Source organism: Branchiostoma lanceolatum, chromosome 2 (genome assembly GCF_035083965.1).
Source record: "Branchiostoma lanceolatum isolate klBraLanc5 chromosome 2, klBraLanc5.hap2, whole genome shotgun sequence".
Taxonomy (NCBI): Eukaryota; Metazoa; Chordata; class Leptocardii; order Amphioxiformes; family Branchiostomatidae; genus Branchiostoma; species Branchiostoma lanceolatum.
The window spans coordinates 1265565-1293440 of record NC_089723.1 but is presented as its reverse complement, the minus strand read 5'-3'; the positions used below and the strand labels follow the sequence as shown (position 1 = coordinate 1293440).

The following is a 27876-nucleotide window of genomic DNA, read 5'->3' as shown; positions in this document are numbered from 1 at the left end:
GACGCAAACCTTTTGTCCCTGATAGGTTTTACTCACCAAAATAAAATCCACTTTTTGAACACCAGAATACACCGCCTGTTCGGCTGAAAATGACAAATGATAGATATTGCACCAATAGAAGAAGCACCGATAGCATAACCTACAGCTGTGTTGCTATCTCTATAATGATACTCTAAAGATCAGATCCAGTATGGTCGAGTTTCTATTGATGAACTTAAAAAAGCAACGCAGAACCTCAGCGGCGTTTGTAGGTACACTGAATATACCATAAACATATGCATATATAAAGAGCAAAGTATCGTTGCATCGTGTGCCTTCTTTGGACGAAACAAATATTTTCAACAACATAAATGTAATAAATACTATCACGTCTGAACACGTTATTCCACCAACGCCCACTGTACCTCAATAGACATATACATATTTGGTCCAAGTTTCTACCATAAAGTTACATGTTCATGAGCAAAAAATATACTCATAAGCTATATCTTAAGGCCCCAAGCAAGTCCAATATACCTGTATCTAATTAGCTTATGCTTATATTTTTGCACTACTTTGAGTTACCTTATACAATACCTGGAAGACCCTACTAAAGCATTGCATAGAATAATCTCATCCACTGCTTTATCATGACTGTAGTATGCCTGCACCTTTTAAAATAAGAAATGAGATAACCATCTCACACAACTCACAAGATAAAACAAGAGATAACCTAAAACTGGTTATTGGTATACTGGCCCTGACCATTGGCCCTGATGATGCAGCTTTAAAAGACACAACCCCAAAGATAATTGCAGTATAGTTTAACAGATGATGATAGAAAACACAAAGGTTGCTGATTTCGCCCCATCATGCGTTCGACTTGGGATAACAGTCAAAACATGCAGGATCTAATGGTATGAAATGTGTATCATAGTCTTATTATAGGGAAGTACAGGTCACAGTCTAGATCTGACATGCATTCGCCTGGCTAAACAATAAACTGAAACTGTTCCAGTGTCATAACAGCGTAATCGCAAGGAAATATCTGACTAGCCAAACACATGAACGTTAAATGAGATGATTTTACAAGATGTTGATATCTGGTCTATCATATAGCATGTTTTTATTTCAAGATCATGTAACTGTTTTTCACATGATTAGGATGACAGCATGTGATGACCATGTGATCTCCACGTGATCATGATGCGGGCACGTGATTACCACGTGATCAGATGGGAGGGGGGCTCCTGTGCTTGAGCATGAACCTCCATGACTGTCGGAAGCTGTTCTGCAGGTGACAACTTCCTCTCTCCCATCCCAGGAACATCCCCAGCATCCCGCCTGGGAGCAGGGAGGACAGGAGGAAGAAGAGGAGGAGGAGGAGGAACAACAACGGGAGCAGCCAGACGCACAGGCGGCCAATCCGCGCGAAGCAGGTCCGGGAGGCCTTACCGCTTTCATCCACGAGGTAGGCCCCTTTCTCCGACGTTGTTTTGCTGCCACTTGTAACGCTACTGAAAGTGAATGGTGGAAAAATGTTTAAGCATAATTTTTTTACAATTACTAAACACAAAAACGATTATGATGCTTTTTGAAAGATTTCTGTTAGTGGACTTAAACCGACCTTAGTTTCGTTAGATCTTCCGTTGATTAACGTGAGGAGACCTACCTCTCAGTGGAAGTTACAGCTGAAGTAGACACTGTCGAGGTGTCTGTCTCGTCAACGCCACGCTGCAAGAAATAGAAAAGGTAGTTAGATCTAAAATTGCAATCAAGAGAAGAAATAGGTTTACCTGATGAAAAGCAAGCAAGTAGTTGACAGAAGACATACATGGTCAATACGGCAGAATGGCACTACAGTAAACTTTCCCTGCAACATGCGTGCCAAGCGAAGCGCTGCGAGCGGTAGAACATGCGTCACCAACAGTCACAAGCGGAAAAGTTTTGCCAGTGCAAACTCAAGTCATCAAGCATAAGAGCGTGTAAGCATGCACCGGGTGCTGTTTATCGGCGCAGCAGCCTAAAAAAGCACCACGCGAAAGTGTCACACAAACAACAGCAGCAGCAGCCTGAAGCCCTTCGCCCTGCAGAGGAATACGTGCCGTGGCCCTGCAGATCCTGTGCAAGAATGGGATAAGCGGCAAGCTAGGGAATCAGAAGTTCCCAAACAAATTACCATCAGCGTGGTTTCCCGCCTGACGGTTTTGCCCCAGGAGTTTGATCCTAGTTGCGTCATCCCGGACGCGCTGTGTGACGTCACGTCGCGCTGTGCGGACTGGGAGGACTGTGTCGTACTTGACGTTGTCGATTGTCGGCTGAAAAAGCGCCACCAGCCGGATTTTGCAGAAGAAGCATCCTCATCCTGTAAACAACAATTTTGTCTCAGACATTACGAGTTGATGATTTGTAAGCTAATGTAATGCTGTTGTGTAAAACTGGTGTCGTCGTCATCGACTTGAAATGGTCAATCTGCAAATTAGAGAGCTTCGATAAGTGTAGAGAGTAACATTTTGGCTGTGCATGACCATGTATGAAATGCATACAATCCATGACACGTCTGAAAACAAAACAATAACAGTGTTACAGGATTCCCAATTACATGTACCACAAGCACCAGGTTTTACTATTGCGAAAATCCTGAAACCCAAGCTTAGCAGATGCTTTATTATACTCCTTGAAGGGCATCTACAGACCTCTAAGTGAGCAACCGGCACTGACAGCATATAGGGAGATTGGAATTTATCCTTGTAAATTGTCATTTCTTATTTTTTCACCAGACTGACAGTAGCGCAGATTAAAGAAGTATTGCTGTTGTCCTGCTGTCTCTGGTACCTTTATTCACCGGAGAGATATTCAGCACCACATAGCAGCAGTTAGCTACCAACAAGCGAGTCCTATCATTAAAACTGGAGAAAACTGAGGGGTGAAACGATCATGAACACCTCATTGTAGATGCTTGCCCCGGTTTGTTGTGCGTGTATTGAGGCAGCAGTGGAGGCGGCGGCTGCTCTGGTCCCGCCCAACAGACGGCTCCACCAGCTCGACTTGACTGTGGGCTCAGTAGTGTCGGTCGGACTCTGCTGAAGGTAATAGTTTTGTTAAGTGACATAGGAGTGACATGGAAGAAGATTCGTATGGATAAGCATACATTCAACTAAGAATCACCAAAGTTTGGTGAAGTACATTTCCCCATGGCAAGTTCCTAAGGGATAAAAGGAAGTAGCACCATTTGCAACCCTGGTCCTTTTCGCGTCAGCAGAAACTTCCCAGCAGATTCACCGAGGCAATGTGGGAACCATCACCACCAGAAGGAGCGATGAGAATCTTGCGGGCTAACATCTACTCCTTCAACTAAAAAAAAAGCAGCAAAGCAAAGCTCCACTTTTCCATAACAAATCCAAGGAATCATATAGGCAATACGGGTCCACGAGAGAGTGGGATACGTGGGAAGCATGTCAATCAGACCTTAATACAAGATGGCCGACCAATGACGTCAGAAACCAACATGGCGGCACCCAAGAGTGAAACAGACCAAGTTTACCGTCAGCGTGCTCTCCCGTCCGAGGGACTTGCCCCAAAAGTTGGACTCCAGTTGCTGAAACCCGGACGCGCGTTGTGACGTCACTGACTGCACTGACGGGGAGTTCAGTCCGGTAGTCTTGACTGTTGACTGTCGCCCGAAAAAGCGCCACCAATCGGATTTTGTGGGAGAGGCACCCAGCGATTCTTGAACCTGAAAACAGCAATTCCGTCTGATACCACAACGATGTATGTAAAACTGTAAGGAGGAAGCAAATTACAATAAGCATCTATTTGCAACCATAATCATTTCCATGGCACCACAAAGACGCACCAAATGTCATGTGAGGTACATGACCTGAAGTAATGCTCTTTAAAATCCCAAGCCAAGGCAAAGCGACACCTTGTTTTCCGGTTGGAACTTATAGAAGGAAGACTGGCTACGGCAGAAGTTGAGTTTCTGAGAATTCAAGCAAGTGTATAAAATGTTCAATCAGTATTTTGTGTGGCACCTCCACTGTATTGCACCGCTACGTTTTTTCTTGTTGGACCTTATAGAAGGAAGATTGGCTAGGGCAGAGGTTGAGTTACTGAAAGCTGAGGCAAAATTCAGAGTAATGTATAAAAATGTCCAGTCAGTATATATGTGATACCTCTGCTGTATTGTCTGTTGAGAATGTACTGGTGGTGTGGACAGGATGTGTTTCTGCACCATCGGCGCTAGTGAGTTCTGTTGAGGTAGAGCTTGATGTTACGGTTGTAACGGAATGACTGTCTCCACCAGACGGCCCTCCCAACGGCGCTCCCTCTGCCTTTATGTCCGACAAGGTTTGTCTTTCCTGAAGGTAAAGTAAAATTTCTATTAAAGAAACACATTTAGCAAAATTGAAGTGTTCAGGCTGTCGTGCTAGGAGCCAGCAAGTGTACGCTACTTTGGTGCAGTTTGTTCCCTCACACGGTGGTATTAAAACTGCCTCTATGGTAAAAGGAAAGCCACGGCGTCGTCGAAAGCAAGAAGAAAGGCACAGATTTCTGCAAAATGTGTTACCCTTTTAACAACTATTTATTTGGTTCACAGTCATCCTGGAATAAATTAAACACTACTGCAACTTGCAAACTATTGCAAAGAAGAAACCTGGAACCGAGCCACCATTACAACTTAGCATGTGTAACAGGAAACCCAGTATGCTGCAGGCATCTACTTACACTGCAAAAGACAGGTCACCACCATGGTCAACCATTCCACATGTGCACAATGTATTCAATTGATATTTTTACCGATGGTGAACTTTTCATGGAAAAACGTCGACCCCAAAGATGCACCGCCAGCTGTGAATTCAGCAGAGTGCTAGTATTGTTGGTCTTCGACAGGATTTGCGGTTTAGTACTGGAAGAGTTGGAATCGGATCCGGAAGAGCTAGAATCGGATCCGAAAGGGCTGGGACCGGATCCGGAAAGGCTGAGACCGAATCCGGAAGGGATGAGACCGGATCCGGAAGGGCTGAGACCGGATTCGGAAGGGCTGAGACCGGATCCGGAAGAGCTGGTGCTGGAGCCGGATGTTGTCACATTGACGCCGGATTCAGATATCCCGATGACGGTGTCTGAAGCCCCTTTCCTACATGGCTTCGTGGACGAAGTCGAGGATACGACCGTAGCAACGGTGTTCTTGCACTACAAATAAAATGTTCACTCACAATAACGTTTCCATGGTCTCTTGAGTAAACTCGCCTTTTCCCGCTCACTAATTATGCGCAGGTTCGTTCACCACTTTGTCATGTATGCCTTTCCCTTACACTGGTCAAACTTGCCGCCACCACTGTGTTTATCAGCCTCACATATCGTCATACACTAAATCGTGCGAAAAACCTCAATACCGATATTTTCACCGATATGTAGACAATCATACCAATCCCTCATTCATGTGCCACCATCAGAGCTAAGAAAATTTGAAAAATAGTGTAACTAGTGTGTATACCAGCCTCAAATATCGTCATACACTAAATCGTGCGAAAAACCTCAATACCGATATTTTCACCGATATGTAGACAATCATACCAATCCCTCATTCATGTGCCACCATCAGAGCTAAGAAAATTTGAAAAATAGTGTAACTAGTGTGTATACCAGCCTCAAATATCGTCATACACTAAATCGTGCGAAAAACCTCAATACCGATACTCGGTGTAGACAACCACACCAATCCCTCATCCATGTGCCACCATAAAAGCCGAAGAAAATTTGAGAACCAATGACAGCATAACCCCAGGTCGAGGCTCCTCGTTCCTAGCTCACCATTCAGCGGAACGGTATTAGGGATTAAATTACCGTCTGTGCTTGCGTGGTGGGAAACTTCCCCCACATATGTACGCCCATCTGGGTGTTACCGGAAAACGAAGTTGCTTCTGTTGTTGTCTTGTCCTGTGCGTTTTCTCGACCAGACATGCCTCTCTCCTCAAAATCCTCTTTCACCAGGGGTTCATTCTATAATAGTTAAGTAAGGAGGAAGGTTATTTAATGTCAGCCGCGTCGTGTATGTGTTTCCAAAAAGAAGTCAAAACCAAAAAGCGTAGATTGTATTCCGTAGTAGTTCTAAGAATAGTCATTTGTTCCACTTGTCAGCATTATTAACTCGCACTATCTGTTTACCTTTTCTATGCATTGTTTCATGTTGCAATTAGCCCTCGGGCAAGAACTTGCAAATAAAACTCTCTATAACCGTGCGCATTTGCCACCATTGTAGTCTCGCAGCTTACAGGAGCGGCCCTCTCTTCCAAAGGGAAAGAAAGAAACATGCTAGGATGGAATGCATGGGCATACCATACGGTCCACATGCACCTCTGTCGCCCAGCGCCTTATAAAAAAGACCCTAAAAAGCGCCCACTAGAAAATCTGTACCCCCAGATAGTGCGTTGTGACGACGGTCTCCTCTTGACTGTTCTCCCTATGTGCGTTCCTGTCAGTCTTTATTGTCACAGATACACCGCTATCTTCCATGCTTATTTTGCCCTCCACTTTTTCACTGATATCGGCAGTTGCAACAGCTGTTGTTGCTACGGCACTAGGTGCTACGTATACGTCATCGGTCGATCGGCCATGTGTTTCCAAGTCACCAGTCTAATGAAGATACGACATTAGATTTGTGGCAACTATAAAAGGCAAAACTGATAATTTGAAAAAACTCGCGAGGTTTAAAAAAAGTGACAGGCGTTCAGTTACAGATAATCCACGTCCATTAGAGTTTGATCAATACCATCTATTCTACCATCCAAATTGAGGCTAAAAAACACGACAGATGTACCACTTTTTCGTTAAAAACAGGACTAACGGAACTCCAGTTTGTCACATCCAACTGCGCATGCCCAAGCACGCCCACTTTCTTGTCCTGTTTATAATCCACTTCGTCACGACTGCCGTCTACCTTCAGGTGCTTCTGGAAGTGAAATATTTGTGATATGTTCGCAACTTCTTTAGAAGGCATTTGCTTTTTACCACCTCCCAACAATAATACAATCTAAAGTATACTAATCGGGATAACTGGCAACCACAATCTTAAAAGTCTTCTGACGAGCATGGCACTGTTCATCATATAAAATTAACAGATGGAGAAGACTAACCGTCTGTGTTTCCTGGTGTAAACTGTAGGATGTCGTAGAACCTTCTGCGTGGCCCTTGCCTCCTTTCGATCGGCGTTTCTTTGTTGTAGTTGTCTCCGTGACGCCCATCGAGTACTTCTGGGTCCCTTCACCACCCTCGCGCACGCGCTGTTCAGTGGACGACTCAGCAACGTACCCGCCCGACGTCACTCTGGTGCCGTCGACGTCATCCGTCCCCAGATAGCCTCCTGTCCCGGCCTCACGAGCGCCAGCCACGCGTTTCACTTGTTCAGTGCTCACGCCGCCTTTGGTTGTAGTCGTTGTCTGGTGTTCTGAAGACGAAGTCACCACCACGTACTCCCCTGACGCCGTCAAGACGCGTTTCGGGCCGGAAAGACCGGAACGGTCTTCAGTTGTGACGGTCGCAGTTGTTGTTTGGTCTTCTACAACATACTCTCCGGAAGCGGTCAGGACGCGCTTCGGGCCAGAGAGACCAGGGCGGTCCTCCGCTTGGACGGACGTTGTTGTAGTCGTCTGGTCTTCCGATGACATCACTACGTACTCTCCGGATGCGGTCAGGACGCGTTTCGGGCCAGAAAGCCCAGGCCGGTCCTCGGTTGTGACCGTTGTAGTTGTTGTCTGGTCTTCCGACGATATCACTACGTACTCTCCAGATGAGGTAAGGATGCGTTTCGGGCCGGAAAGCCCGGGCCGGTCCTCGGTCGTGACCGTTGAAGTTGTTGTCTGATCTTCTGAAGATGATGTGACTACGGCGTACTCTCCTGATGCGGTCAGTACGCGCTTCGGGCCAGAGAGACCGGAGCGGTCCTCGGTAGTGACTGTTGTAGTTGTTGTCTGGTCTTCCATCACAAACTCTCCTGATGCGGTAAGAACGCGTTTCGGGCCAGAGAGACCCGGTCGGTCCTCGTCTCGTACCGTAGTCGTCTGATCGAATGTCATCCCCATTGCCGTGTCTCCTGCCTCCCCGCTGTGACGGACCGTGGATGTGGCGGACGCCACGACGTACTCCCCGGACGCTGTCAGAATTCGTCTCGGGCCAGAAAGCCCGGGGGCGTCCACGGCACGAGTTTCCGCCATCGCCAGCTGACCGTCGCCGCCACCTCCCGCTGTCCCGTTCGTCTGACCGAGCCTCGTCTGCCGTCGTGACGTGCTCTCATCGATGGTGTAACTCTCGGAGATGACGCATCCTGAGTGTCCTCCGGATTCTGCGAGAAAGTAGAAAAAGTAAATTGCTGTTACAGTTCCTATATTTAACTTTTACTTACATGTTTTTCAATGCCCACACAACTCTAATAACAGTTAAAAGTCTAAATCAATTAACATTCTTATCATATGACATGTTGAAAAAGTACAAACACTAGTATATGCTTTATTACCATATCTTCCTACGTATACAGACAAGACACCACTTGAATTAAAATGCACGTGTATTTATTTACACCAAAGCATATGCATTGCATATCAGCATTATTTCAAAAGCTTAGGAAAGATGGCCATACTTTCAGCGTACCTTAACTACGTACTGTTGTTGAAAGCTTACTCCGCCATTCAAGCATTTGCAAAGTTATTTTACGTATTCAGAGTTACCAATAGATATGGTCCCACTATCAGGTGGTGATAATTCATAGGAAATGCCAGAGGCAATGCTTGAATCAGAAAATCTGTTCTCTGTTCGCTCCATGAGGTCGTCTTCATCATCGGTAGGGACAATTGCGTTTAAACTGTACACTTCGCTGCCAACAGTCTTGAATGTCCCTGGGACAACAGTTTCCGTCTCTATTACGTAAGTTGACGTAGCTACGGCGAGTGGCCTAGACGTGGCGTCGGTTGAGACCTCGGATAAAGTCACTGCCACGCCCGACGCAGGGGATGGTGCAGATTGGGTGAGTTCTGTGACGTCCATTTTCTTTGGGGCATCGTTAATCTTTGTGGATGGTTCGTCGTCACCAATACCGTGCGCGCTGTCTGGTACCTCGTCCTCAGGCCTGACGATGTCACCAATGCCGTACGCGCTGTCGGGTACCTCGTCCACAGGCCTGGTGAAGTCGCCAATGTCGTGCGCACTGTCGGGTACCTGGTCCTCAAGCCTGACGACGTCGCCAATGCCGTACGCGCTGTCGGAGTTCTTGTCCTCAGGCATAACGTCGTCGCTAATACCGTGCGCGCTGTCGGGTATCTCGTCATCCGATCTGACGATGTCGCTAATACCGTGCCCGCTGTCAAAGTTATCTGCATCAGATCTGACGTTGTCGCCAGTGCCGTACGCACTGTCTGGTACCTCGTCCTTAGGCCTGGCGATGTCGCCAATGCCATACGCGCTGTCTGGCACCTCGTCCTCAGGCCTGGCGATGTCGCCAATGCCGTTCGCGCTGTCTGGTACCTCGTCCCCAGGTCTGACGATGTCGCCAATGCCGTACGCACAGTCTGGCATCTCGTCCCCAGGTCTGTCGATGTTGCCAATGCCATGCGCGCTGTCTGGTATCTCGTCCCCAGGCCTGACGAAGTCGCCATGACCGTACGCACTGTCTAGTACCTCATTCCCAGGCCTGACGATGTCGCCAATGCCGTGCACGCTGTCTGGTACCTCGTCATCCGATCTGACGAAGTCGTCAATGCCGTGTGCGCTGTCTGGTACCTCGTCCCCAGGCCTGACGAAGTCGCCAATGCCATACGCACTGTCTAGTACCTCGTCCCCAGGTCTGGCGATGTCGCCAATGCCGTACGCACTGTCTAGTATCTCGTCCCCAGGCCTGGCGATGTCGCCAATGCCGTGAGCGCTGTTGGGGGTCTCTTCATCCGATCTGACGATGTCGCTAATACTGTACGCGCTGTCAAAGTTATCTGCATCAGATCTGACGATGTCGCCAGTGACGTACGCACTGTCTGGTACCTCGTCCTCAGGCCTGGCGATGTCGCCAATGCCATACGCGCTGTCTGGCACCTCGTCCTCAGGCCTGGCGATGTCGTCAATGCCGTTCGCGCTGTCTGGTACCTCGTCCCCAGGCCTGACAATGTCGCCAGTGCCGTACGCGCTGTCTGGCACCTCGTCCTCAGGCCTGACGATGTCGCCAATGTCGTGCGCACTGTCGGGGTTCTCTGTATAAAGCGTGACGACGTCGCCAATGCCGTTCGCGCTGTCTGGTACCCCGTCCACAGGCCTGGCGATGTAGCCAATGCCGTGCGCGCTGTTGGGGTTCTCGTTATCAGACCTGACAATGAAGCTGCTGACCCCAGCTTTAGCCACAGCAGCGAGATGAACACATGCAGTGGCCGCTTGGACAGCCCTGTCCAAGCTAACGCCCTGATAACAAGCACCTTCTAGTAACACCGAAGGCTCCCCACTTACATATTCCTCAATGAAAGCACTTACAACAGGCGCGTTTATGCTGCCGTCAACATCAACATAGCTACCAGCAACAGCGACTGTGCTGCTGAAGGACTCACCCGCAAGCTCCGAGTCTGTAACACCCGCGGCAGCGTCTGCTTGGTCACCACCAGGAGCTGTTGTGTCATCAGCGCCAGCGAAAGGAGTTTCGCGTTTCTTTTCCATGACTTTATGAGCGTTGATTGTATTGCTTATGCTCTGAGTAGCACCAGGCGCGTTTGATAGGCTCGACATGCATTCAACAGTAGGTTCAGTGTCATCAGCGGACAACACGTCGCTAACCTGTTGTGCTTCAAGCAAGCTATGGCCTGTCACTATCTCACTATAAGTACCCTGCTTACCACCATTGAAGCCCTGCTGCACTCCTGCACCGGCTACTGTTGTAACTGCAGCAACAGCGAATTTGGTTCCGTCTGCGGCAGCTCCCCCTCCTACAGCTGCGCCCTGGCTGCTTGTTGTTTCACCTTCTTTGCCTTCTGCAGCCATTACGTACTCACCAGAGGCAGTCATCACGCTCGAGACGACACCACAGCCTTCACCAATGCGAGATGTTGCTGTGCTGCTTTCACGGGTAGCAGGGCCAGGGACAGCAGTGCCAGCTTGCGGAGTTCGGGGGGACTGCACGACGTTCGTGACGACACCATAGCTTTCACCAATGCGAAATGTTGCTGTGTTGCCTCCATGTGTAGCAGAGCCAGAGACAACAGTGCCAGCTTGCGGGGTTTTGTGGGACTGCACGGCGTTTGAAGCTGAGGCAGAAAGCGCAAGATCAGGGGCGCCTTTGTGGAAGGGAGTGTCGGGCTCGTCAAAGTGAGGGGAAGGCATTACGTCACGGGATTCAGCAGAGTTAGCGGACACCACGGTTCTCACCTCCTCTGGATTAACTGAGCCAGAGACCTTCACCGTTTCCCCCAAGGTGGTTGCTGATGCTACAGTTGTACTGTAAGTAGTACTGGTGGCAATGGCAGTTTCCATGTTAGTATCAGCTACAGCCGAGTATCCTACAGCTGTTGTTTCACCCACACCCCTAGCGGAAACTACAGTGGTACTGGCACTGTCAATGACATCAGCACTTCCATCTGGATAAGACATTATGTATTCTCCAGATGGGGTGATTATGCGCTCCGGACCACTCAGCCCAGGCGCATTTCCCACTTTTTCCACGAGAGTTACGGATTCAACAGTGGTGCCAGTACCAACACCAACTGCAGTAACACCACTAATGGTACCAGTACCGGAGACTACAGAAGTCAAAACGGCAGTGGTACCAGTGCCAGGAGTCACTCCAACAGTGGTACTAGTGCCATTACCAACAGAAGTCCCTCCACCAATGGTACCAGTACCACCAGGAACAGGAGTCACTCCGCCAATAGTACCGGTACCACCAGCAACAGGAGTCACTCCGCCAATGGTACCGGTACCACCAGCAACAGGAGTCACTCCGCCAATAGTACCGGTACCACCAGCAACAGGAGTCACTCCACCAATGGTGTCAGTATCACATGCATGAACATGAATCACTCCACCGGTGGTAACGGTACCACCGGCAACAGGAGTACCTTCACCAATGGTACCAGTACCACCAGCAACAGAGGTCACTCCACCGATGGTACCACCAGCAACAGGGGTCACTCCGCCAATGGTACCGGCACCACCAGCAACAGGAGTCACTCCACCAATGGTACCAGTACCACCAGGAACAGGAGTCACTCCGCCAATGGTAACGGTACCACCAGCAACAGGGGTCACTCCGCCAATGGTAGCGGTACCACCAGCAACAGGAGTATCTTCACCAATAGTAGCAGTACCACCAGCAACAGGAGTCACTTCATCAATGGTACCAGTACCACCAGCAACAGGAGTCACTCCACCAATGGTACCAGTACCAGCCGCAGCATGGGTCACTTCATCAATGGTAGCAGTACCACCAACATGAGTCACTTTGCCAATGGTACCGTTACCAGCAGTAGTGGTAGTAACGAAAGTGCTACTTTTACCAGTAGAATCCACCCCTACGTATTCACCGGAGGGCAAGAGCACTCGTTTTGGACCAACAACTTCAGATTCCACCACCTTTTCAACTTCACCCACATTAGAGACAGAAACAGTAGAAGAAGTTCCGGGTGTAACGGTGGTGCGGTAGCCGCTAGAGAGATGCGTACTCCCACCTCTAGAATCCGCCACAACATATTCCCCGGAGGGTAGCAGAACACGCTTTGGACCGACAAGCTCTGAAACGGAGACTTTTTCAACGTCAGCCATCACGAGGGAAGGTGCAGTAGAAGTAGCGCCGGTGACAACAGTGGTACTGATACTGCCGGCAAGAGTGGTGCGTTTATCAGTAGAATTCACCACCACATATTCACCAGAAGGAAGAAGCAAGCGTTCTGGACCAGGAAGTTCAGGTGCTGCTACCATTATAGCTTTCGCCGAAGGACCAAGAGAAGAGGATGAATTAGATGTAACAGTAGTTCCAACTTGAGCGGCAGCAAGCGAAGAAACTGTAGGGATACTGGTGACTACCGCAGAACTAGTAACTGCAAGGGTACTAGTGGCAGTAATGGCACTAGTAACGGCAAGGGCACTAGTGGCAGCAGTGAAACTAGTGACGACGGTGGTAGTGGTACCACGAAGAGAAGTGCTCGCACCACCAGAGCTCGAGTCCACCACCACATATTCCCCAGAAGGCAACAAAACAAGCGCAGGAGCTGGGACTGCAGCAGCAACAGAGGCCGAGACGGGGGACACTACAGGCTGATAGGAAGGAGGGAGGCCGATGTTGCCAGCCTGGTATAGGCCCACCGACCCAGCCGCGGGGAAACCAGCACGACCCTCGGCATGAGAGCCAAGAACCGCGCTTGCACCGTCAACATCGGCATGGGGGGTACGGGTCTGTGGTTGGCCTGTAGGGATAGTATAACCCGCATGGGTCTGCGTAGCATGGGTTTGCATTGCATGGGTCTGCGTAGCATGGGTTTGCATTGCATGGGTTTGCATTTCATGAGTCTGCGTAGCATGGGTTTGCATCGCATGGGTTTGCATTGCATGACGGGCACCAGCTGCTTGGAATGAAGCTGCGCCTGAAACAAAACCCGCATGGGTTTCTGCAGCATGACCCATACCAGCTGGACCAACATGGGTCACCAATCCCTGGGGGAAAGCGGGAGCAGCAGAACCCGCATGGGTCTCTGTCGCATGACCCACACCACTAACACCCACACCCACGCCAGCAGGACCAGCGTGGGTTATCAAAACATGGTATGCATCTGCAGCAGAAACCGCATGGGTTGCGGTAGCATGACCCACATCACCAACGCTCACACTCATGCTTGCAGGGCTAGCCTGGGTTCTCAAACCTTGGTATGTACCTGCAGCAGTAGCTGGACCCGCATGGGTGTCTGCAGCAAGACCCACACCACTAACACCCACACCAACAGGGCTTGGCCGGAATTCGAAACCCTGGGTTCCTAAACCCTGGGTTCCAAAACCCTGGGTTCCAAACCCCTGGGTTCCAAAACCCTGATCTCCGAAACTCTGGGATAGCCCCGCATTATTAGCAGCATAGCGGTTTGTTAGATCTTGCCTAGCGCGCCCCTCACCAGTAGCGAAGCTGGCAGAACCACCGCCTTCAGCAGAGACATAAGCAGCTTCATCGGCCAGGAAGGAACCATCTGCAGACGAGGGGTGCTCGGTTTTCCGCTTCTTGTTGGAATGGTCCATGTCACGGAGGGGGCGGCGGCGGATCGGCGTGCCCTTCGGCGTGGAGGATCTGTGGTGGTGGGACGGGGACCAGTCGTGCACACTGGAAAACAAACAAAGAGAGAAAAAGTTTTTTACACATTTGATTTGATTAATAAAGTTTTGATCCAATACAAAAATTGCTCAAATTTACTGACATGCCTGCTGTCTTCTTTCGCATAACTGATTCATCAATAAATGAAATTTGTATTGAATTGAATTGAATTAAGTCGAAAGTTTGATCCTGTCCCCACTAAACAAATATGTTTTCACACTACATGCTGCAGTATATTGCTTATCTGTATGAGAACCGTCACTCACTCACTCACTCACTCACTCACTCACTCACTCACTCACTCACTCACTCATTCACACTCACTCACTCACTCACTCCTCACTGATTCACTCGCTCTCACTCACACCTCGCTCGCTCACTCACTCACTCACTCACCCATTTACTCACTCACTCAACACTCACTCACACTTACACACTCACTCACTCACTCACTCACTCACTCACTCACTCACTCACTCACTCACTCATTGTTCCTGAATCATTTTTGCCCCATAAAAAGGATGGAAAGCCAAGAAAAGAAGATGACCATGATCATAACTGACTCGTATTGTATGGTGGTGTAGTCCAGTCCGTGGTGCTTCAGCGCCAGCTCCAGGTCCAGCTTCATGTGCATCAGCTTCTCGTACTCCTCCCGCTGTTCCTGCAGACTGTGGTGTAGAGTCTGTATGGGGACACAACATGTCAGTAGGCAAATGGTGCTAGCATAAGGGGGTGGTTAGCTGCAGCCCATAGGTTATGGTAGGGAAAGCTGACTAACAATAACATGTGATACGCCAAAAACAGTTACTCAAGCAACTGGATGGAATTAGACAAAATTTCGAAATTCTATCCAGTTGCTTGGGTAACAATTTTTTGGCGTATCTTATTACCTGGAATGTCTAACCTTCATCAACGTAATAACATGTGATGACAAAGTTGATGGTTAATCTCCAAGTAGGTCTTCCGCTGGCCAGTGGATACTGTTTTGCCACCAGAAGATCTGCTCGAAGATTGGTTGGTTGTTACAGTTAGAACCAATACTTATTTGACGAATGATTTCTTCCAAGTTTCACGTTGTAAAAGTAGACAGTGATATGCCTACTACGTCTAAATGTTGGCGACAGTTCCTCTTTAACACCATCGAGTTTGTTTCAGTCTAGGCCATATCATGTGTCGAATAAAATTCTTAACAAGAGGTCGTGCCAAGAGCAGGTTTTTTGTCCATTACCGTCCATTTTTGCCTCACCTCTAATTCGACCTCCCTCTTCTCCAGCATCGACACGTACTGCGTCACTTCCGTGCTGGCATTGTGGGAAACCTGGTGAACTTCCGCCTGCAGCTGTGAATTCTGGGTAGAAACAATACGAACATCTTTACACCAATAAAGAAGCAACAGTCTCAGAAATAACCCTGTTCCCATGTTTCGAACATAACAAATAGATTTGACCTTGTCGACCTCTCACCCGGAAGTGGTTTCTCCTGAAGTGTCACTAGGGATGCGATTAGTAATAAGAAGGTGAAAATTCTGTTATGGTTCCCCAGAGACCCACAGTGCCGCCATGTTGGGGAGGGGGGCTCCTACCCCTTCGCTGCCGGTGATGTACAGCTGAAGCTCCTCCTGCGCTTCCAGGATGTCAATCTCAACCTGTCTGTTCTGTAATCTAGCTGCGGTCAGGTAATGCTCTACCTGACGAACATCCGCCTCCAGCTGTGCATTCTGGGACGGAACAACACGCTCAGCTTTACACTAATGATAAGAGAAGGCAAGCAGAAAGCACCAGTACCGTGACCAAGACCGTCAAGTAACAAAGAGCTGCCCTTCAGAGAAAGAAGATGAAGATGAAGGGTGAAAGAGATTTGAAGAAAGAGCTAAATCTGAAGACAATGAAAGGAAACACCAATACCATGCAACTAAACCTTCAAGTGAAAACGAACAACCGTACAGCCAAAAAATATTAGTTGGAAAAGAAAAGTTCGGAGTACAAGGAAGCAGCCAAGAAATATGACGCATGGACCTTGTATGCTATAGTCAGAGATGGTGTTGAGAGAACATGCATGATGTACACTGGAGATGCTAACCGGGCTGATGAACCGTTTCTGGCAGCCCTGCTATCTGAATACAACCAAGACCCGCAGAGCCTGAGACATTCTGAGGAAGCTAGAACAGTTTGCTGGGAACGTTCGGCTGCGTGTGAGCATAGAGAAGACCGGCAAGGCAATGGAAGTGGGAAAAAAAAACCCAACCACTCCTCGAAATCAGTGTCAATAGCAGAGCTGTCCAGCTACCTTAGCAGCATTGAAACAGCGGCGAGGTTGAGCCTAATATCCAAGGATGCGCTGCTTTTGGTCAACTAACGCATTGATCTGGATACAAAACTCCGTCGTTATAACAGTATAATCCTGCCTACAGCAATACACGCAAGTGCAACATGGAAGCTACTAGACTAACCAAGCAATGTGCTTCACCAGAGGATTATGAGGAAAGTCCTAGAAGTGAAGAACACATCACCAACGACAACGAAAACATCCTGAGAAGGGTCAAGTGCAAACCACTGCGTGACATCATCACATTGTCAAAGACAAGAATGTATTACTAAGTAGGAAGACACATCCCACGCTTTCCGAGTCAGCGACACTCAAAGACTGCTAAGACTTGGGCACCACCAGGTGAGGCAGACCAGAAAGGCAGACCAAAGACACCTGGCGTAAAGCTTTCCAAGAGTACCTGGAAAGAGCTAACATCCTCTGCAAATTTAAAAAGACTAAGGAAGCGGCAGCCGACACGTCTAGATGGATACTGCCAATATGACTGTAGGCACAGGAGGACCTACGTTATAGGGTAAGATCTTGAGAAAGGAAGAAATAAGTATGTTTTTGACCGTTAGGATAGTCCTGTCACCATGTTCTGAATATAGCAAATACTAAAGAATAGACCTTTTCGACCTCTCACCCCGGGAACTGTTGCTAATGGGTTGTGCTTAAGTAGTACTAGAAATGTGGTTAGTAAGGTTTAAAAATCTGTTCCCCTAAGACAATAGCACCGCCATGATGGGGAGGGGGGCGACCGGCTCCTACCCCTTCGAATTCGCTTCCGGTGATGTACTGCTGCAGCTCTCCCTTCGTCCCCAGGATGTCAATCTCAACCTTCGTGTTCTGAAATCAAGTTGCAGGTCAATGTCTATAACAATGTCTATAATGGTTCAACAAATAATGAGGCTATAAGATGGTCATGCGGAATCCCACAGCCTGAGGCGTTGCAGACATGACACGTATAAAAAGTATAACAACGCGAGTCAATATGGATAAACTCGTTACCTTCTAACAAACTAGTTTACCAAAGGCATGAGTAGCACAGTGTTTTTTTCTCTCTATTCTTTATTAAATCAAAGTCAACATGAGCCCGGTCTTGCCTTCAAAACGATGAAGGATGGCTCATAGTGTCGACGCGAAGTTTCAACATTGGTTTAACCTCGAACTCAATGTAAACCTCTGGAAAGGCGGAACTACATGTATGTCGTGTAGGCGATGTTGGTCTAACACCTGTGAGCAAGCCGCATCCCACTGGCGGAAAACTATACCTACTACCGCCCGCATCAGTGGCCAATTGCACGGGTTATTTACGGGCCCGATGGGCTACAACCCGGTCCAGTACTTAGCCAGACAATTGTCACTATGGTTACCTACTCCACGGCTCATTTACAGCCCTGACGGCTTCACACATCTGTCATTGGACTGGTTTTCAAAACACCGAATCGGGGGAACGGAAAAAAATACTGCTAAGATTTATTTGATCATGCATCGTCGTTTGAACTGACATTCAGGGCCAAAGGTGCAATGAAATTTTTTTTCACTTAAAGTTCTGGGTCAATGTTACTCGCTTACTAACATACATGTGTACAGTGAGTTGCGATGAAAATCCCGTTTTGTATCATGGAGTCTTCTTTGCTCCAGTTTAACAAGAGGCAACAAAATGTATATTCTCCAAGCAGTGCTTTCGGTCGACGGGCTTGTGGTGGCTGCAATTTTTCGTGGAGGGAGGCCGACAAAGATATAATTCAGGCCACTACTACCCCCCGACCGAAACCTCTGCTTGAAGAATAGATACGATGATCGTGTTTGGAACCCTGCAGCCTTGTTATTGGTGCAGTCATGACGTAACCCTCACGTGACGTATGAGTAATGACTCACCTCATTCCGCAGCTTCTCCAGCTCCAGGGAGATGTTCAGGACTTCCTTACGAACCTCATTAACCTCCTGAAGGACAAGACAAGATAGAGAACAATCAAACGACCGTAAATTACAATACTGCGTCTAACTCTAGCTAGAGATATCGTACCTGCAGCGGCACAGATCCAGCCTGGATACCAACCTTCGAGGATCCGGCATCCCATTCAAAATCAGAGGCAGGTGCGTGAATGGAACTTGCACGCTCATGGTGTCAACTCTGATATATGTCACAATCGCCATGTTGGTTGTTCGATGAAGGAAGAGTCAGACCTGTATACATGATCAAGTGTATAATGCAATCCTTGTGATCCCTGCGATCTACCGCCCGGCCTGCAGCGTTATGCTACTCTACAGCCAAATACTGCTCTCCGGTATGGGAACAGTCCTGCCACACTGAAAAAGTGGATGCTGAGCTTAACGCCTCTTGCCGTACAGGAGCGCTGAAACAGATACCCCTGTATGCCATATACCAGCTAACAGCAAGTATTGCACCACCTTCCATCAGCATCCGACGAGGTTCTCACTCCTTGACTCAGATGTTTCTGCAAGAGCTAGAACCAAGACTGTGCTCTACACCACTACCAGCATATAAGAAGATGTTCTGTACAAAACTCAAACCCTGCGGACTCTGCCAAATACCGACTAGACCGCTGGGAAGCTTCCGACACTCTACCACAAAATGAAGCTCTTCAGATTCCTTGCGAGTCCCTAAAACATGATACTTACCTGCCCTGGAGGGACTGGGCCGCCCTGAACAGAGCCAGGAGCGGAGCAGGTAGAACTAGAGATATCGTCCTGAAATGGGGACGGGTGAATGTCGATGTGTTCATCCTAACACAACTATGGGACACATTCACAGTGAGTGCAAACTGTGTCAAAATGTCACCAATCGAGACCTACATGAAGCCCACCTAGACGGCCTGAACTGGTCACAGTACGGACACGACAAAAAATGATGAGGATGATATGTATAATAATGTCATTCTTCGTGATTGTAACCGTTTATAAAACGTACCTTCCAGGTTTCACCGTTCGGCATGGTGGACTATAGTTTCATACGTCACAATTACGTGATCGCAAACACCTTACAAGTCCCTAATCGTGCGGCTGTAGTTCTAAATCAAAGACGATGTTACCTACGCCGATTATAATATGTATGTCTTTTATACAAATCATTCAAATGAAATCAAAACTATGTCTAATAGTTTGTATTTTGGACGATCCTGTGTGTCTTTACAATGAGCCCTTTCCTACTCACCTGTTCGTGTGTGCGTGTCTTGAAGTCCTGTTCTTGCGCCTTGAGCCGGAGGTTGTCCTGGGCGTCCTTGTACGCCTTCTTGGTCTCGTACAGCTCCTGTGTGTGGGGGGGGGGGGGAAGGGAAGGTTAGTCACAGCTTATTTTGTGTGTGTTCTTAATGATTGGCCTTTTTATGGGAAATTAAGAAACTCACAAGCAATCAACAATCTTTGTCGTAAGCGAAAAGTACCTTCTGCAGATCACAAAGAGGTTAGTCACAGCTTTTCGCTTCTAATACGGAGGCAATGTTGTGTTAGCCTTATTTCTAAACAGGCACATGAAAGTGCGAGACTGACTAAACATGGCGACCCTTTGGTGGGTATTTGATCCCAGTGAAGGAAATTAAACTTTCTGATAGACAGTACGGTAGACATGAGCCCGGGTCTCTGAGAGACAATGGACATTCAGTACTAAAGTGGATGGTCACAATATGTAAACGGTTTATATCATCATTTTCCACGGGACTCCAGCTAAGCAGAGTAGTGATTTAGATGAATCGGACATTATGTGAAATAGCGTTACGCTTATCTGTCTACCACATTCTTCTTTGGCAGTTCTAAGCCCCTCAAACATACACTTAAACATACATAATAAACACTGTCAACACACCCTGATATTTCAAGTTTTGGGTTCACAGTGTTTGGTCTCAAAATGAGTACAGCGCTTCTAAACTGTGCTTCCAAAAGACTACGCAGCTAGAGGCCTAGGGCGCCATGGTAACCGTGTCAGAAGAGCCGGCAATGCCACTTATATCACTGATGTTTCCAAATAAGCACCTTGTCCCACGAACTACATGTAAGACTCTGTGTGTTTGCATCTCATTGACACAGTTTAGGAAATATTCTGGAAACGCAGAACAGACTGGACAGGCGGCCTTTGTTGTTACTTGGTCCACTGATTTCTCTAAAGGGACACATTCTAATAGATATGACCTCGAGGTTTGTTGGGTAAATGTAGAATTAGTTCCGGGTCAGCTCGTCCGAGGTCAGGCAGCCACCGGTCGGACCGCTTGGTGAATGGAACGTTTGCAGGGATCATTCGGTCTTATAGATGTTGTCCTCTCAACAAAGTCAGGTTGTTATTGACGTATCGTACTCATGTTGTACAGCCACGATCGTAGCCTTATCAAAAGTAAGCTCTAAACAAATTTAAAGATCACCCCCGGGAATTCAATTTGTCCTTCCTTATCTTCTACAAACGAATCACCGATCAAACGCTGAAGCCGCTGTGTTACGCCGAAGGGTAGTTATACCAGCTACATATACAAACGCAGATACCTTGATATCATGTGATATTACATTATGCTACATACCAAATAAAGATAAGTTGTCAGTGTGCTCCATGTACATTGCATTAATTGTCATAAGAATGACCCAGACGGAATAACAGGCCAGGTGTGCCCTTATGTTTCCCTTGTGGAACCAAAACCCAAATGAGTCGATGTTACCAGAATCATTGAAATGACCTGACGCCTCTGCACCAGGGACAGCTTTGAAAAACGGTGCCGCTAAATTATTGATTATGTTCAATAATACATCAGCTAACATGTCGGACTGGGTCTATACTCAAGTTCACCCGCCATTGTTCCAAAGGACAAGCTATTATCTACACCATTACTGACTAGCGATCTAGTGTTTCTGTAGAGTGATGATAGGACAGTGCAGTTACAGTGATATTGGCATGTTCTTCACAAGAGTTCATCATTGTAGGGTGAACTGGCAAATACCCAAATATCATGTGCCGCACCATGAAACCATATTTATTCACCTTGGTGAAATGCACAATATTTGTTGGCAAAACCCGAGTCGGCACAGACGGTACGTTCGATTCCTAATACCCCTATCCACTGGGTGGAGATCGCTGAGCGACCAAAACAGGATCTGTCTGATTCATTACTAGACACATTGAATATGATCTATGATGTAAAGTATGATTCGAAAGACAACAAAACACAAACAACTTACAAAATACACTTCTTTAGCAATGAATTATGTGTGAACTACAGAGGAGATATAAGGTGCATCAGTAGAAAGAGGGACCCGGTCTAGTGACAGATGACTTCAGCTGTTCCGCACGGATCCACCGACCCCCTCCCTTTAAAGCCGACACGACCTAATCTGGCTGTGTAACGTCATTGAGGAATAGCCGAGCTATTAATTCTGATCTTATAAGAACCATAGACTTTCCTAAACGGCATTAACACTACCGGTATATAAACAGCGCGGCGTGTGGAAGTAACGCAAAGATTAGCCGCGGTATCTCGGTATCTGGGGTTCAATTAGGACAGCGTCAATTTTGTTTCTATCTACATAATATTCAAGATGATAAGAATATTAGTTGTAGTATATTTCTAAATAGCATTTTTACAAAGCTATGGGCATCATATGTGTATCTTTTATGACATGAAGTGTGATTCAGCTACGTACCTACATGTGTTGTAATACAAAAACCTCAAAGTTTTGTGCTACATAAGCCAATGTGAGCTGGGAAATTCTTTGGCATGGCACAATAAAAAATCACTCACTCACTCACTCACTCACTCACTCATTCATTCATTCATTCGTTGTGCAGGGCACGCCTGAAAAGCAGTGCGTTTAGCACTGAGTGCGTCCACCCTGGATAAAGAAAACAGAAATAAATAAATAAATTTACTGCTCCCACCGTCTTTAGTTTCTCCAGCTCCCTCACTGCTTCCTTGCGGCTCTTGCTCTCCTCGAACACTCTGAAGGGGAGAAAATAAGACGATATATTAGGGGGAAGTTCTGTTCTTTTCTTATCTATTACAGCATACATGCCGGTTATATTATATACGCTACTTATCGTATCTACAGTCAAACCTGTAGAAATGACCACCTCTATATAAGGACACCTGGTAAATGATTATTTGTTTGTTTGTTAGTTGGTTTATATTTATTTACCAGGGGAAAATACTGGTGCCTTTGGGACTGGGACTTTTTTGGTTGTCCCGGAGATACTTCCTTCAAAAGTTGACACAAGAATAAAGAATCTTGTCTGTAGTAACCACCTGTGCACATAGACCAGATTTTATCAGTCCCCTGAGTGGTCTTCTTGGGCAGGTTTGACTGTAGCCGTTCCCTATTTATCCTCTGCCATATCTGCCCACTATCTAAGCCAGTCTTTAATGATATCGTCCGTGACACTTTGATTAGGCGCCATGAATTCGAGGACATTCTGCTGTGTTGTTACCACTTCACTCCCTCCCCCAGGCTAATGTTGCGGCATGCGGCGGACAATTTGCGCGGTATTTACGGGTCAACTACTTATCAGAACCTGTAACGATAAAAAAATGGAGAAGGGAAAGAGGAAACGACAACACAACGCGTTCACATGTTCCTCACATCTTGACTTTGAGATGATATCTACCATGGTGGTCTTTTTCTGACATTCCAAATCGGAGGAGATACGCATTAAGAATTGTCATAGCTGAAAGTTATATCAGAAACGTCCTTGAAAATTCATACCAAGAAGGATAGCTGTAACTTAACAAGCCATCGGGCAAAGAACAATCCAGAGTGCACAGAGGTTATATATATGTAACTTGTATACAATGTACACATAAGTTTAAAGGCAGGGGATACTCGACTTCTGCTTGTCTTCTCTGACTGCAGTGGGATGTGAAAGGACGCACATCACGTTTTGAAGGATAATTGTGTTGGAAAGTTATTCAACACGAACCAAGCAACTTGTGACACTTGTTGTCTGACGGGGGGTAACTGTCCCACAGGTCATTGACCTTTCAACACGCCGGGTCAGAGGTCACCTGACACAGGTAAATTACCTGGATAGGTGGCTGTTCAACCCGCTCTGCAATTAAATTTCCACACCGACCACAACAGAAACCGTCGCTTTACTGTGATTATGCCTTACATCCCAAAATACATAGTGCTCAATAAATGAGTCCTCATGTGTATCTGTCCATGAGGGAATAAAATGGCGTTCGGCCTATCCGACGTAAGGCAGAAAAGTTATGCATTTATCATTGTTTTCTAACTTCCAAACATAATATAAAACGCTTAGCTGCCATCTTGAGTCGCCATTGTCGCATTGATACCGGTATCTGGGCGGTATGCACTGTGAAAGGTTGGCAATATCATCAATGCCCATAATACGGGGGATTTGCAAGATCTATGTCTACATGTGTAGGTGTCTCTGTTACACTGGGGGATTTTTGCGCAATCTCCCTACGGTTAAAGTTGAGAGTTTTCTAGATTTGTAAGTCAGCCTCCCCCCTGGTCTTGGATTAAGGTTTCCATCGATAGTTTCACACGGACAATACATGGAACAAAAGGGCATCTCAGACAGGAATCTCTGGTTACAAAGGGCCTTGCTAACATAACAGCTCCACCAAAAAGGTAGACATACAAATGATCAAGTACTATTCTTACACAATTGTTCGTAAGGCATACAAATGATAAGTACCATTCTTGCAACTGTTCGTAAGATGTACATTGGTCACTGTAAAACGATCCAGGTGTTTTGTGTTATTTCCTGTGTAGTTTGCTAAGTTTGTTCCTACTAAAGTAACGCCCAGATGTTGACTCATGAGTGCGTGGGTTTGGGGTTTGAAACGTAAAACTTTTGCCTCGGTGCTTTTCGCTTCATATCCTAAATGACTTCAGTATGTTCTATTTGATATACTTATGATACGTCATGTAAGACCAGTTTTACGACATGTCTGAACAAGTGGTTAAAGTGGATGACATTTTGTCAGAGATGAAAGTGAAATCCTATAAGTCGCTCTTGTTTTCAATCAGTTATTGTGTCGTTTGGAAGCGATCCCGGGAGGTTCCGTTGCGTTTGGCCGCGGTCCCAGACTACCAGACTATCGGATGTTCCGATATGACTGATATGATAAATCATCGGAGCCACTTTGGGACGGGGCGACTCACGCAACGTCGGCGCGACGCGCTGCGCATGTCAATCAGGGGGGGAGAAACCACTGAATCACAGAAGGGGGACTGACTGTCCGAAAATGTCAAAAAAACTTGCTGCGGATCTATTCAATTGTTTAATAATTGTGATGTTTCGTATGAAACGGTTTTATTTCTGTGTTTTTTTTCAGCAGAAGAACAGGACGTTTACCTACTGTTACTTTAGAGTTTTCCCTGTGCAAATTCGAGAATGACAAGTTGCATTTTAATTGGTCAAAGCAAGGACAATTATTTTATCTAATGTCCTCGGCCGAAGGTTTATTCTCGGACAAGAGAACGTGGTTTCCTTTCTATTGGAGGAAGGAACGAAATGGGGATCAGGGTTAGGAGTTTGATTTAAGGTTTTACGTTTCTTGAGAAATTAGTGAAAAGTTAAAATTTGTCGCAAGTAAAGCGGCTACTTAACTTAATACTAGTACTCTGAAGTCTAGAACTCCGCCCCCACAATAACATTTGGTACGTCCCTAATTGACGACAACAAACATGGTGGCCTCAATGTGACCTTGGCAGACTCATCATTGTATTGGGTACACGCCCTGATAACCATCGTGGGAGGGGGGCAGTTAGAATTCCTCGGCAACCAACAAATATGAAAACGCGTGCCGTCACTCTGGCCGCATCTACCCGCCTAGCCTGCCATGGTGCCTTACTATGGGGTTATCACATACGTCGAACAAATTTGTTTTGTCGTAGCATTCTTTTTCGAGGTTATCGACAGACGCGAATGTTGACAAGGACATACGACGACATTATACATTATATGTTAGAAGACGGCGGAATTGTGTACGACACAGCTACAACTGTCCAAAGAATGCCCCCGATTTGCTACCATAAATCTATCACACAATGAATGTGACCCGGCCTATGCCCTAATGTACATACACGCCATGTGGGTACTTCAGTACAGCATGGCTGTACACATACTGTATTGATACAACCCAAACAGCACTAACCCAGATACATGTGTACTAAAACAAAACAGCTGGGTTAAAACAAAACGTTCATTATTAACCCCCATAGTGTCAACGCTGGGCCAGTACATGTACGGAACAGTGACGTTCGGAGGGTTAAAACTAACCCAGATTCATGTGTACAACCCAATAACTGGGTTAAAACAAAACTTTAATGATTAACCCTCATAGTGCCAACGCTGTTCACCATTACATGTACGGGACAGTCGGGCAGTGACGTTTTGAGGGTTAAATGACTCGTGCCAGGAAACTTGAGCCGATAAAACCGTCCGCAGACATGTGAAACATGATTGTGTAGGGTGGGTTGTACCAGCTCACGCCTATACACTGATAACGACACCAACCCGAACTCTGATAGTAGAACATATGTCAGGGAGGGGGGGGGGGGGGAGGTGGGCATAGCTTCCTCCGCTATAGCATATTACCAGTGTTAGTCACCACCAATTGTAGGAAATTCTATAGCACAAATTCAGCAAAGAGTCGGGATGAAAACAGAGGGCTGGGAGCTCGAGGAGAACAATATTCCCTCACGAAACACTGATAGCAGTTTCAGTGAGGGGTGGTTGGGGGTGGGGGTAACATAGGCTTCTCCGTTGTAGCAAATTACAGGTGTTAGACCACGCCAGTTAATTTTTCTAGTCTCAGAAATCCTATATAGCACAAATTGGGCATAAGGTCAGGATGAAAAAAGAGGGCTGGGGGAGGTAGGACATGTATATCTACTCCCTGAAAATATGTGTGCAAAGGTACAGACTCTATTTTTATGTTGGTCTTTTAATCCAGTTCTTTTTTTTTCAAATACGAGAAGCATAAAATGAATTGGTGGGCCTTAGACCGGTGTTGTGTTTCTATATATAGCCCACGTCGGTCAATATTGACAATGATTGTATTGTATCGTTATGACTATACAAATTACCATATGTTTGACAACCACACTTATAATAGTTTTCTGCGAGTACCAGAAAAAAAAAACTTCAGCGACAAAAAGGCATGTGTTATGATCCTTTTACATTATCAATATTCAATTCAATTCAATTTATCTATTTTACCAGCACACTACACTCGGATCAATGACCTAATTCTTAAGCGTCCCTAGATTACATAGAATCATTACGGAGCACTCAAAATATAACAGGTAACGTAACAGTACAACACATTCGACAAATAAACAAAGTCGTACGTGTGGTTGTGGTTGATTGGCGTTGTATTGTTATGACTCTAGAAACCGTATGGCAATAACACTTCAAATAGTTTTCTGTGAGTACCAAAAACAGGAACTGAAAACGACAAAAGAAAACATATGGCATGACCAGTTGTGACATTGTCAACAACAACAAATAAACAAGTAAACAAGGTCTCACTTGTAGTTGAAGGCGCGCATCTCCCGTTCCAGGCGCTGCACCTCCACCTGTAGATGCGACCTCTCGGCGTTCAGGTCGGACACCTTCTGCCGGCCGCGGTCTATCTCCTGCTGGAAGGTGCGGTACATCTCGGGCGACACGGAGCGGATCTCTAACTCCGTCACACTGTGGCGCAGCGTGCGGTTCTCCTGCTCCAGGAAGCGCACCCGGTCCACGTAGTACATGAAGCGGGCGTTCAGAGCCACGATGTCGGCCGTGGGGGCGGAGGGGGGCTCGGGACCCACCGGGTCGCCGGCGGGGATGCTCGAGAGTCTGCCCGCGGAGCTGGTCACCACGTACCGCTTGTGTCGCACCTCGGTCACGGTGGAGCTGCTGGCCGTGCTCTCCGCGTCAGACGTCGACGTGCTGACGCTGTACGTCGTCGTCCCCAGACCCTCGTCGTCGGCGTCGCTCGACGTGAACGACGTGACGACAGAGGCGGAAGTCGCCGAGTCCTCCATACCGTCTGCGTTATCAGTAGCACTCATGGTGACGGCTGTTCGCACTGTCTGGCTATATATTAGACACACACAGATCAGCAGAATGTGTCCCACCCGTCAGCACGGCTCTACCCGCCCTCGGTACGAACTCTGGAACTCTCCCGACTGGAGTTACAGGCGGCAATCGCGCGGGAAAACAAACCGTACGTCAGGCCGCCATGTCGGCTCGCCCTCCCAGCGCCAACTCTGCCGACTAAAGGTCACGGGCTGAATGACACCGCGCTAGCGTGCCA

The 27876-nt window shown here is 47.1% G+C and overlaps 1 protein-coding gene across 3 annotated transcripts; it reads right to left on the bottom strand.

Moving 5' to 3' along the window:
• Positions 1 to 10: 10 nt before the first annotated feature.
• LOC136427152 (mucin-22-like) lies at positions 11 to 27876 on the bottom strand. 3 transcript variants are annotated; one of them, XM_066415910.1, is made up of 14 exons: positions 27105 to 27876; positions 22482 to 22542; positions 19782 to 19877; positions 19250 to 19318; positions 18485 to 18550; positions 17372 to 17449; positions 15879 to 16013; positions 15543 to 15644; positions 14860 to 14978; positions 14103 to 14305; positions 7119 to 8323; positions 6806 to 6934; positions 6400 to 6618; positions 5773 to 5985 (listed from the first exon to the last, which is right to left on the bottom strand). In XM_066415910.1, exons 1-14 carry the CDS (start codon positions 27629 to 27631, stop codon positions 5821 to 5823), a joined length of 3174 nt encoding a protein of 1057 aa, XP_066272007.1. In that variant the 5' UTR covers positions 27632 to 27876; the 3' UTR covers positions 5773 to 5820. The 3 variants fall into 3 exon arrangements, with proteins under 3 accessions (XP_066272009.1, XP_066272007.1, XP_066272008.1); XM_066415912.1 differs by lacking the exons at positions 5773 to 5985; positions 6400 to 6618; positions 6806 to 6934 and adding exons at positions 11 to 1496; positions 1652 to 1713 and having other exon boundaries at positions 27105 to 27869; XM_066415911.1 differs by lacking the exon at positions 6806 to 6934.